The sequence below is a fragment of the Sinocyclocheilus grahami genome, unplaced genomic scaffold (assembly GCF_001515645.1).
Source record: "Sinocyclocheilus grahami isolate Dianchi unplaced genomic scaffold, SAMN03320097.WGS_v1.1 scaffold930.1, whole genome shotgun sequence".
NCBI lineage: Eukaryota > Metazoa > Chordata > Actinopteri > Cypriniformes > Cyprinidae > Sinocyclocheilus > Sinocyclocheilus grahami.
The window spans coordinates 272,361-284,508 of record NW_015506109.1 but is presented as its reverse complement, the minus strand read 5'-3'; the positions used below and the strand labels follow the sequence as shown (position 1 = coordinate 284,508).

The window sequence follows — 12,148 nt, the reverse complement described above, 5'->3', positions numbered from 1 at the left end:
TAAAGCCGTTAGCGGAGAGACCGCTATATATATATATATATATATATATAGCGGTTTCTCCGGTAACGGCTGTAATCAAATATATATATATATATATATATATCTCCCGCTCCAACAGCGCCTCCTGCTGGCAGAGAATGAATGTGCATTTGCAAATCTGTGGGAAAACTGTGGAGTCTGTCAACAAACCATAAACAAAAGGCATGCTTCATTTACTCAAACTCTCTTTCATGAGATAAAAGGGAGGAAAAAAAAGAAAATCTGCCAAACATATAGGCCAAAAAAAAAATCAGCATCATATATCGGCCATTTTATATACATATTTCGGCCATATATCAACACTTAAAATGAATTGTTTTGCCACTTTTGCACTTATTATTAATGTATTTTGAATGCAAAGGGCACTTTATTTTTTCAAAAAATGTATGTTTATTTGTTATGCATGTTATGTATGTTTATTAAAAACAAGTTTTGTAATAACCAATTGTTCCGGTCCGGACCTTTGACACTGATGAAAATTCAGAATTGGACCTTTCATTGTAGACTTTGAGAACCCGTTCTAAACCATGGTCCAGGGACCACCATGAGGCCACAAAGGGGTGCTAAAAATTTCAGATTTATATACAGTGGTGTGAAAAAATGTTGGCCCCCTTCCTGATTTCTTATTTGTTTGCATGTTTGTCACACTTTAATGTTTCAGATCATCAAATTAATTTAAATATTAGTCAAAGATAACACAAGTAAACACAACATGCAGTTTTTAAATGAAGGTTTTTATTATTCAGGGAAAACTAAATCCAAAACGACATGGCCCTGTGTGAAAAAGTGTTTGCCCCCCCGTTAAAACTATGGTTTATCACACCTGAGTTCAATTTCTCTAGCCACACCCAGGCCTGATTACTGCCACACCTGTTCGCAATCAAGAAATCTCTTAAATAGGACCTGCCTGACAAAGTGAAGTAGACCAAAAGATCCTCAAAAGCTAGACATCATGCCGAGATCCAAAGAAACTCAAGTAGAAAAGAGAAAGAAAGTAATTGAGATTAGGGATGGGCATATCGATCCTAAGTATCGATATATCGATACTGACGCGAGTATCGTAAGTATCGATACTCAAACTAAAAATATCGATACTAAGGTGTGTTTTATTTACCAGTGATTTCGTTTATTTAAAATAATAATAATAATGCGTACAAATGCATTGAATTGAACAAATAACCTTTGTTCGCAAGTAATTTTTTTATGAGGTAAAAAAAAAAAAAAAAAAAAAAAAAAAAATAAGAAAACAGAAAGACTTTTTCACACCTCTATATATATATATATATATATATATATATATATATATATATATATATATGCTTCTATATTGTAAGAATATTTTGGTTACACTTTATTTTAAGGTGTCCTTGTTACTAGGGCTGGGTATCGGGTAGAAAAAACATTTTTGGGCCCCCTTCCCTATTAATATAATAGACCTAATATTACCACCCAAGCAAACAAAAATATTTCTTAATATTTCTTCTATCGGAATAAGCGCTTGCGTTCAGTCAAGCCTTCCTCCCAAACCTTCCGTTGCAAATTCCAAAACGTTATTTTAGAGCTGATAACAGAAGCTTGAGCCATTGATATGCAGGCTGACGCAGTTATTAATCCAGTCTAATGCGGTTATTAGACAGAGGGAGAGAGAGAGAGAGAGAGAGAGAGAGAGAGAGAGAGAGAGCGAGCGAGCGATTAAGTGCGTGTGAATACCTGCGTCTCAGCAGCAGCGTCTACTAATAGCGAATCTTTAAGTTAAACTCCTTCATGAACCTCGCTACTGAGAAATGTCATGTAGCTTTTCAGCTGCGAAACTATTTTACTGATAAATTCAAGAAACAAGAAATTTCTGTTTGCGTCTCCGCGTGTCTGCACTGTGTGTCTCACTGTGAGAGAGACTGGGAGAAAGAAAGCCTGATTTCCGTAGCATACATAAAAAAGGTGGAAGACATGGAAATAGTTTGTCATTTTTTACCCTATTGTTTGTTATATTTATTTGCTCAATGTCTTGAGCAATGCGTAAATCCGGCCCTGTTAGACGGCAATCGGAAGTTATTACAAACACTCGATGGTGGTTTAAAGTGAGTTTTGAGTAAAAGCGGAATATAAATCTTATTTATCGTCTTATGTAGCATGATGCTACAGTTTGCATGAATGGTCACATAAGATGCGCTTTCGGTCGTGTAACGTGTTAGTATGAATGTACATCTGCATATGATCGGAACTCCACGCAGGTCCCACGCTACTCTATACTGGTGGTATTACAGTACCACGAGAGCTAAAGAGAGCAGACTGCTCCGCGCGCTTTCGAATCGCTCTCGCGGATGATCGATCTGCGCCGCTCCTCTAGTCGAACACGCCGGCTAGTGCTGCAGGCTTATTGGCTCACTGACGCTGATGAGATTAACCCCTTAGGTATCGAAATTTGGTACCGAACGACAAGACGTTTTTCGATACTCGATGGTATCGAGGCAATTCGGTCGGTGCCTAAAAAGTATCGTACTCGATACCCAGCCCTACTTATTACAGTGTAATTATACATATAAGTACTGAGTAATATTAATTAACTACATGTACTTACTATGGTTAGGGTTTGGACTTGGTTTAGGGTTACTTGCATGTAATTAGGCATAATTAATTGTTATTATAATAGTAAGTACATGTAACGTGTAACAAGGACACCTTAAAATAAAGTGTTACCAAAATTTCTTGTTAGAATGAAATTTTTTTTTTATGGCAAAATGGTTTTATCCATTTCCATTTATACTGAAGCTATATTTACAGATGACAGTATGATCAAAATACTTGTCTTTTTTGGGTTATAACGCAACCACCCAGAAAACCTCATAGCCAGTCCCTGATAACCACCTTCAACACATGTTTTTGTGCCATGTTTTTGTACAGTTATCATGCACAACCACTCCAATTAGTTAAACACTGCAGTTGTAGTTTTAATAGTTCATAGCGTTTTGTCCCCAAGCCTGACTCGCTCCTTTTTTCCTGAGACTAGAAAATTATTTATAGTTTGCAAAGTTGATTCTAAACGCTGTTAAGAAATGAGATGGGAAGTTCATTGTGGGCCTGGACAGGTCTGAATGGTTATGCAAGGGAACAGCTGTAGGCAGCTTTAACTGTTGGGCGTTAGATTCTTTGGCACAGCTGTCAAGACAGATTTTCCGAAAGTGCACAAAGGGGTTTGTGGTTTCAACTTAAAAATGCGCTTGACAGGGCAGAAATGATCCAGTGAATGTAGGATTACACAGAAGGCCTGGGAGAGCCGCCCAACATTCAGACAGGACAGAGAAACACAATGAACAGATACGGACAGGGGTCACGCTTTTGAGAACAGTTGACATGGACTGCTTGGTTATAAATGTCTCATAAACTGCTGGGTGGTCAACAAAAGGAGCCTGGTCAGGGCTGCATTGTGTTTGTACCATTAGTGCACTGCTCGGTTTTCTGAAAGAAAGAAAAGCAAGCTGACAAGATGATAGAAGCACACACCTTGCTGGGCTATATACAAATAACCAATTGTAGCATCATCTACACAAAAGCAGAAAATAAACTCCATGCCCTCACAGAGTTCTGGTAAACAAACAGATTTGTTTATCCTGTTGATCTAAATGTAAAGCGCCCCCAATGCATCAGCCCACAGTTTTCCGAAAGCTCTATGCCATCAAGTATGCAGACCACGTGTATGCAAGTAGTATTGCGTTATTACAGGGACCAACACATTTTATGGTCCATCAGTCAGAAGGAAAGCATAGAATAAGATTTGAGCAGTGCTTGGGGCAAAGTCACGTCTTTTGCACTGACTGAGTACACTGGCTGGGGAGTGTTGATGTGGTGCTATCAGATATATGGGAGACAATCCGCTGAGCACCAGAGGACAATTATGTTTGCATGCATTTTGAAGGATGCTATGTGCTTTGAAGGAACAGCATCTCACCTTTACAGTGCTCCTGGCGTTCTTTGCTTTGATGGGCACCAGCATTTGGAACACCCTGCCCACCACCGCTGAGGAGTCTGGGAAGCCGCTGGGCTGCGACACCGCTGCAACCGCCGCTTCCACTTCACGTATGTCCGACAGCACCGCAGAATGCATAGAAGCCTCCAGCTGCCTTACATCACCTAAAACTTCCATTGGGTTCTGATCCCAGGAAGCCCACACTTCCGTTACTGTCAGCACTATTGTGATCAGCAGCACCAGAAGAGTCCTGTCCCTCTGCCCCAGCACGGGGCATCCCCCATCCCGGAACTCTCTCAGTTTATTGCGCATGCCTGCTTTTATTTTCTCTTGCTCGCACAAAAGAGGACGTCCAGTTGAGGGGGCAGCATGCACCCCGCTGAGTCCGAAAGAACTGATCCTCTTTTCAAAAACTCAATCCTTTTCTTTTGTTCTCGATGCCAGCCCCTTTTACCTCCTTTTGTGAAAGTGCCCTCAGTAGTTCTGAAATCCCATAGTTTAGGGGCTGCCTCCAAGACCTGCATTGAGAAAGAGAAAGAGAGGAATTAATTAACAAGCATTTCAATAGCAAAAGACGACACTGACATGTCTGACCAATGCATCTTCAGAGTGATGCGTCATATTGGTGCCATAAACGGACTGAAATGGGGAAAAGGGTTATTGGTATAAGATACATATTTGTTTGGGTTTACCCAATCATCTACAGGTTCAGAGATTCGGAAGGGTTTATAAAGTGGGTGTTTATATAAGACACATTGTTGCATTCAAAAACACGAGATGCATTATCAAAGATAATTGTGTAGCTATTAATAGTTTTTAGATATTAAAAATGCAATGCTCACGGCACAAAAAAAAAAAGTGTCGGGATGCAAAAATTATGCACAAGCGATAAACTTGTTGGCCTTACTAGTTGTTAGCTACATGGCAATTACATTAGTCAATTAGATCACGAACCATTTCAAATACCAACCAAGGTATCAAGTAAGTGACGTATCATTATGGGGCCTTAAATCACTTTAGGTTAATGGTATAAGCCAGATCTTTGGTCTCTGCCAGCGATGATGTTTCGCACTGCTTGCTTACCCACATGCACACATACACAGGTGGATCAAGACTAATCTGATTACCATTCACAGCTTTCTCTCCCTTTTCTCCTCTCACACTGTGCCTTTCATTCCCTCTCAGCCTCATTCGTCACCGAACATGTCCCTGAAAAAAAACCTGCACTGGAAGAGTAACCCGCTCCATGAGTGTCGAAAGAAATGGATGGAGACAGGGGGTCAGTCCATAGCGACCGACTGGTTAAAACACTTCAGAGGAATGCACACCATCTGAATTGTCTCATGGGGGGGGGGGCTCTACACTCTAGAGGTTTGTTATTCATGCAGGTCTTTCATTCAGAGAGGAAGACGAAAAAGCCTGCGGAGAAAAGACGGATGGGTTTAGTGCAGGGTGGGCTGCAGATTTTATGCATTTGAAGAGGGAGTGCACAATGCAGCTGATTTCCCCTGAGAACTGCTCTCGAGTCCTTGTGGCCAACCTATGAACGAGGGAAGCGGATACGAGATATATACAGTCTCTCACGCTCCCTGTGTTCAGTGGGGGTTCGAGAGGAGCTTCTTCAGAAGACTCCCAAACAACAACACTGTATGTCCAATTCACCCTGCTATCCTTCGGAGATTCATTCTGAAAGCCAGCAGGGAAGATACTCCTATAACATAGTCCAAACATTCAACAATCATTTTCAAAGGCAGGTTTATTTTGGGGTCTCACCCAGACACAGACAAAACACTGTCTGAATGTTTAGATAATCATTCAGTGTCTTTCTAAGACACATGGTGGATGGGGAAAAAAACAAATACCATCGAGAGAAATAATATTGTGATACTGTGATTGAACATAAGGTGTGTTTGCAGGTTATGAGTAGGAATTTCAGAGAATGTTTAACAAAACATTGGATTTACTCAACTGTGTGCAAGCCAAGGATCATCAATAGCCGACAAACTGCTAGGAAGCTTCCTTCATAGATTTTCAAATAAAAATAAATTCAAATCAGATTTGTTCAGTTCGATAAGCTATTAATTTCAAGTCACCACTGACTGAATCATTGGGATTTAGTGTCCGACTGTAATCTGTGCTGGCTCTCAAGTTTAGAGTTGTTTGGAAAGAATCACCAAAGTCCAGATTCTCTGACTTGTTACTTTCCAATAGGAACTTTTATTATGCAAATGGAGACTTAAAATAACTGCTGATGTACCTCACAGGCCAACAAATAAATCTGCCAAAAATGTGTTATTCAGAATTTGCAAGGAGTGAAGACGGTCCCATTTTTCAATTTTCCAAATTTTTTTTTGTTGTTCCAAAGACGGGTGTCCTCAATCATTAAAAAAAAAAAAAAAAAAGTAACAAATTGCCTCTGAACCCATTTTACTTTCTGGCAAGCCCTGTTGTTGTGCAACCCCTCCCTTTCAATCAACCCTCAGCCAATTCCTGATGGATAAGCCCTATGTTTTGGTCTTGTTGGAGAGTTAGTAAAGTCAGGCAATTACAAACAGGATGTTAACACGTTTTTATGCTCACATAAAATGATTAGAGAACTGTTGCTCATGAATATGTTACTATTGAGACACCTGCACCCACGGCTTCCTTCAGTGAGGCTCTATCACAAAAACACTCACTCTTTAAACATTCCACACCTCAGACAGACAGCATATTATCATGCTGATTTGTAATACCTACCAAACATGTGCTTTAAACGCCACCAATCCTCCGGTTTTAAACTCGCCAAGTCAATCTTATGTGACATGAACTGTAGACTAAAGATCAGAACTCCACATCCTGCTGAAAACCCTGTCACCTTTTTTTTTTTTTTTAATCTGCAGAATGCCTGAAGTCTTAAGCACATTATTGACGCTGACAGGTATGGCTGGAGGTACAGTCCGTAGCATGACCCTCTTCAGCTTTCCGCACTACAGTCCCACCATTGAGCATTCCCAAAGAGTCTGATGGAATTGGCAGGTACATGAAAGAACTTAAACCTCATCTCCGGTTAGGGATAAAGACGCCCTTTCAGCTCTCAAAAAGGTGGAAAAAGGGGCCTATCACAGCATTCCTCCCTTGATCAGGCCGGCACAAGAAGCTGCATCGGTTGCAAGAACCCTGCCGCCAGTAGACTCGGACCCTTTCAGCAGTCAAACGTGACCCAAGAAGCCTTTGAAATGGACCTTTCTGCTCTAAAGACAAAATGGAAATCATTTCATGCATGGGGGAAAAAAAAAGGATCCCGAAGGCCAGTTTCTACACGCCAGCACCACTACAGAGGGCCATTGTGTTGGAAGCCTGAAACAGTCCACTGGACGCTTCGGGAGATTAGGATTTGACAGGGATGTATGTAGGTTGGGGGAGAGGGCGAGCAGTAATAGGTTTGCCGACAACAGTGCAGTTGGCAAAGGGTGAAGAGCGCCCTTTGCCCTGGTACCATGGTGACACCCCTTGTCCATCACCCCCAGGGGCCCATGCTATTGGACAAGCTTATAAAAGGCATTGAGTCACGCATTCCAGCTGGAACAAGTCACCGATGTTTAATCACAGACTCTAACTTTGAAAAAAGAGCCAAGGTGGATAAGTCCAATAACACATTTTTTTTTACTTTTTTGTTCAAATGAATCAAACAAAAAAGACACCTTAATTTATTTATGTTTAATATGCCAAAAAGACGACACTCATGGTTGATGATTCTTAGAACAAATAGTTCATACATCTGTAACTGGAAGGAATAGTCAACCCTCAAAGCAAATACAGAATTCACTGTTGATGCCATAAAAAACACATTTACCAAAGCTCACAGCTGAAATGTGCCGCGAGAGAGATCTGAAGAATATGATATAAATAAACATCAGCGACTGAAAACCCAGTAACCCGACGTAAGCAAGGTGATGTCAAGTTTATTTTTCAGGATTTTTAAACTAGAGCCTGGCAAAATACAAAACTCGAGCAATCTTCTGCTATTAAAATGCTTCAAGTTGAGAACTGAGAATATGGCCACAGGCAAGATGATCTCAAAAAGGAATTTTATTCAAGCTAAATAAATTTGATATTTTTTTTAAACAAGCAGGGAGAGTAAACTGCCTTGAATTTATGTTGTCAGTTTCTTGTTTGTGCAAAAAGGCAGATAGGCAGAATTATAGGAAGGAACTAGGGCTGGGTGGTATCACGGTATAGGTACTAGCCTTAAGATGATGTCAATATAGTTATTGACATCTTTTCGCCTCTTGTGTACAGTTAACTTACATACGAGAATCACATTCAACATGGATGCACAAGTAGTTGCCGTGGTAATAAACACATTGCTTGTTCAAGCATATGTACATAATCCTGTATCTGAGGCAAAATTTCTAAACATTGAAAATGCAACAGTGCATATTTTATCTTTCTAACGTCAAACGATCGGACACTGAACGGAACCAGCTAATAATAACCTCCTGTGATTGGATACGTCTCTCAACTTGACGCTCAAATTAACCGATCACATTTTAATAATGCATAAGACATGCGCACGCAGCGAGAGGCGAATATGAAAGGCCGAGTGGCATGTCAGTCTTCACCGGGCTGGAGTCAAATAATGATGCGGTTATAAAGGTGTGTATCATTTCAATTACTTAGTCAGCACTAACAGTAACTGATGTTCAGTTTACATGCTGCTGCTCTCCTTCTAGTCACTACTGAACTCTTTCCTCTCTTGATTAAACTCAAGGTGAAGTGTTGCCAGTTATAAAAAAAAAAAGGAAAAAAAGAGCAAAAAAGCCCCTTAAAAATGCAGTATAATAAGCAGATACCAGGGAACAATTGTAAACAATATAACGAGTATTAATATTATCCTGAAAAAGTAAATAATTTATTATGAATAGAATATTTCAATATAAAATATTTAGATATTATAAACTAATTGAAGTAAAATAATAAAAATTAATGAGAATTAATTAATTTATTATGAGAACAATTTCAGTTAACCTAAAAGTTAAATAAAAATAAAAACCAAACAAGGTGAAGTACTTTTCATTTCTGAAATATTTGTGTTTATTATATAAAGCCCTTTTTGTCGATTTTCAGAATAACTACATATATAAATAACAAAATATCATGAAATGTATCGTTACCATGAAATAAAATTAGCCATACCGTGAAACAGAATTCTGGTCATACCACCCACCACAGAAGGAACGGAGCAGAACTGAAGGAGAAAGATGTACACCAAACACCCTCTTGTTATTTAAGTTATCAAGTTCTGATTCAAGTAGGAAGTATTCATGAATTATTGAACAGAGAGAGATCCCACATTTCATTAGAAACCATCGGCAACAGCTCAATCAATTCATGTCTGTATTTTCCTGACTGGTGTTGGCAAGTCATTTGACGCCATGACTTTAAATAGCTACCAACCGAAAGTACTGCCAAAACAGTAAAACCCTGCAATGCTATCACTGTCATAGTATTAGTTCACAGAGTCCCTCAGCGGTAGCTTGAAGTCCTTCCCATTATAGTGAGGTATGCACCCTCAGCAGGGTCAGAGGTTATAACCACACTCCTCATTTGGTGAGTGAGTAACGGAGAGCGGGCCTCTCCCTGAAGAGACTGACTGCGGTTGATTAATGAGTCTGATACGGTGCATTCAATAGCACACTGTAAGCGTGAGCAGTCAGCCTGGATTGTCCGCAGCCCCTGGAAAACCTCCAGGAGCCAATCAGAACGCTCTCTTTTGCCTAAGCCCCGGCCAGCTCAAAGCTGACCTTCTCCACTTCGCACTGTACTCCTTTCCCCATCCTGCTCTGACTTAGCTGAGCCTTCTATTAATGGCAACTGCAGGGCATGAGCAAAAGAAGATAGAGGCTGGCTAAAGAAGTCATTCACGTCTGGAAAACCAAGCTGGCCCTGGCAACAGGATGAAAGTCGCCAATGCAAACCCAGACTTTGGCGAGTTTACTTGAGCAAAGTGTGAAAACTATAAATAGAAAGAATTCATCCTCTCATTTTACCAAGGCTGAAATTATTAATGAAATGTTTCTATTTAAAACAACAGTCAAGGTTCTCACACCTTTAAACAAGTCATTTATGACTTCAGCAATTACTGTTATTAGTGGATAATGTTTAAAACATTTTATAAGGATTTGCAACTACAAAGAGGAATTTTTTTTTCGCTGATAGATATTATATATAATATTTTAGAGCCAAGCATAACTAGATAAAAATTAAGCTATATTCACTTCAGAACTTTAAAGTTTAAAATAAAGGTTAGGGGTGCTCCGATCAGGATTTTTGAGGCTGATCACCGATCACAGAAAGCAGTATCTGCCGATACAATCACCGATATCGATCTTTTTAAAGTCTTCTTTTTATCATGTAGAATTATTTATAGTAAGACTCCAATCCGGAATTTTAGACATTCATTCAGGGCCTGATTTTCATTTTTGAAAATTAATTCCCCTCTTAGATGACTCTTGTGAGAGGGGATTTTTTTTAATTTGAGGGGTGGAGGGGGGCATTTTTTTAGACATTTTTTAAAAAGATATATTTATCTCACCTAAATGTTTGTTCATGCACTGCATTTTTGTTTTTACAATTGTGCAATTTTTGCACAATAGCTTACACACAGCACAAGCCTGATTTTGTGAGCTGTATGTGAGGCGGCCTTTTACACCAGTTTCACACATACTCCGTTTGCAGTGCGCATGCAGTCCATGTGTGGTACTTAAAGGGTTAGCTTACCCAAAAATGAAAATTAGCCCATAAATTACACACCCTCAAGTCCTCCTAGGTGTAGAAGACTTTTTTCTTTCAGACGAATCCAGTCGGAGTTATATTAAAAATGGTCTTTGATCTTTCAAGGTGTTTAATGCAACTCAGCGGGTGTTGCATGCATCAGTCCGAAAGAAGTTAAATAAAAAGCACCCATCCATAAATAAAAAAAAAAGTGTCTCACATGGCTCCGGGGGGGTGAACAAAAGCCTCCTGTAGTGAATCGTTTAGTTTTTGTAAGAAAAATATCCATATTCAAAACGCAATAATCACTTTAATGTAGCTTGCTGCCAACAGTTGTACACGGAAGCAGCTCTGGGTGGATGACGTATGAGCAGCAGGTGCTCACTGTGCTTTCACACAGGAGTCTGCAACTGATATGTGGCCGTTTACTACAAACAACATTTATCCATTATTTAGATTTAAACTCCAAACATTGTTACTGAAAATGCTTTTTTTTTTTTTTTTTTTACACAATGCAGTAGCTAACACAATCTTTCATAGACGTGTTTAAATGCAATAAATATAAGAAACAAATTCAGTGCTTTTATGCTATTGATATATTAAGTTGCTCAAGCAAGTTCTTACATTATCACAAACATTCTAAATTAAAACTTACCATTGACAAAACAGTTAACTCTACTGCCTTTTCTTTTTGCATTTAAATCTTTATTATAAGCAATCCTGCGGTTCATAAAGTTTCCAAGGTTCCTATTACTTGTTTCACTTCTGTTTCAGTTTTGATAACCATTTCTTACTATGTGTAAGTTTTTTAGCATGTGTGTTTGGCAGTGCTATATTTTAGAATTACTGATTAACTACTGTCATTTGATTTGTATTTGTTATTTATTTTCATTTTAGTTAAATTATGTCTGAATTTATTATTTATACTGTAAGTATTTTGAAACTAAGAGGTGCTTATTCTAATATTACGTGGTATGTATGGCCTAAACAACAATCTTATGTTTGGGAATGATTTAGATAGACGATACATACTTTTTATAATTTTATATTGGTATTTTATTATAGGCGTTAGGGATGCGCGATATCTTATCGTTTGCGATATACCGGTAAAAATTATCCACACGATAAGAATTCGTCTTCCTGCGATAATAACAATAAAGTCTAGTTTTTGACATATTTCTGTGCGCGACTGTGTGGAATGACGTGAAGGAAGGTGGACCTGAAATTGAGCAGCTCCTTCTACAATCTGGAGCAGATTTGGATAGGGCTGTACAGTGCGACAAAATTTGGTCTGAGTCTTGAGTAAAATGTACTACAGTAGCACGTGTGTGACAGTTTTACAGGTGTATGAGTCGTTTACAAACCTGTTGTCCAACAAAGATATTTTAA

At 39.1% G+C, this 12,148-nt stretch overlaps 1 protein-coding gene across 7 annotated transcripts in view; it reads right to left on the bottom strand.

Annotated features, from left to right (window-relative positions):
* The window catches only part of LOC107564392 (dystroglycan-like), a 52,633-nt gene that overhangs the window by 10,027 nt on the left and 30,458 nt on the right, over positions 1-12,148 (bottom strand). For 4 of the 7 annotated variants that reach the window (XM_016249473.1, XM_016249471.1, XM_016249470.1 and 1 more), the window contains exon 2: positions 3,986-4,521. In XM_016249473.1, coding sequence (XP_016104959.1) covers positions 3,986-4,315 — 330 coding nt within the window. In that variant the 5' untranslated portion in view covers positions 4,316-4,521. Of the gene's footprint in view, positions 1-3,985; positions 4,522-4,957; positions 4,977-6,742; positions 6,763-9,181; positions 9,203-12,148 lie in introns of those variants that run through there. The other 3 variants (XM_016249474.1, XM_016249472.1, XM_016249475.1) reach the window with 3 other exon arrangements.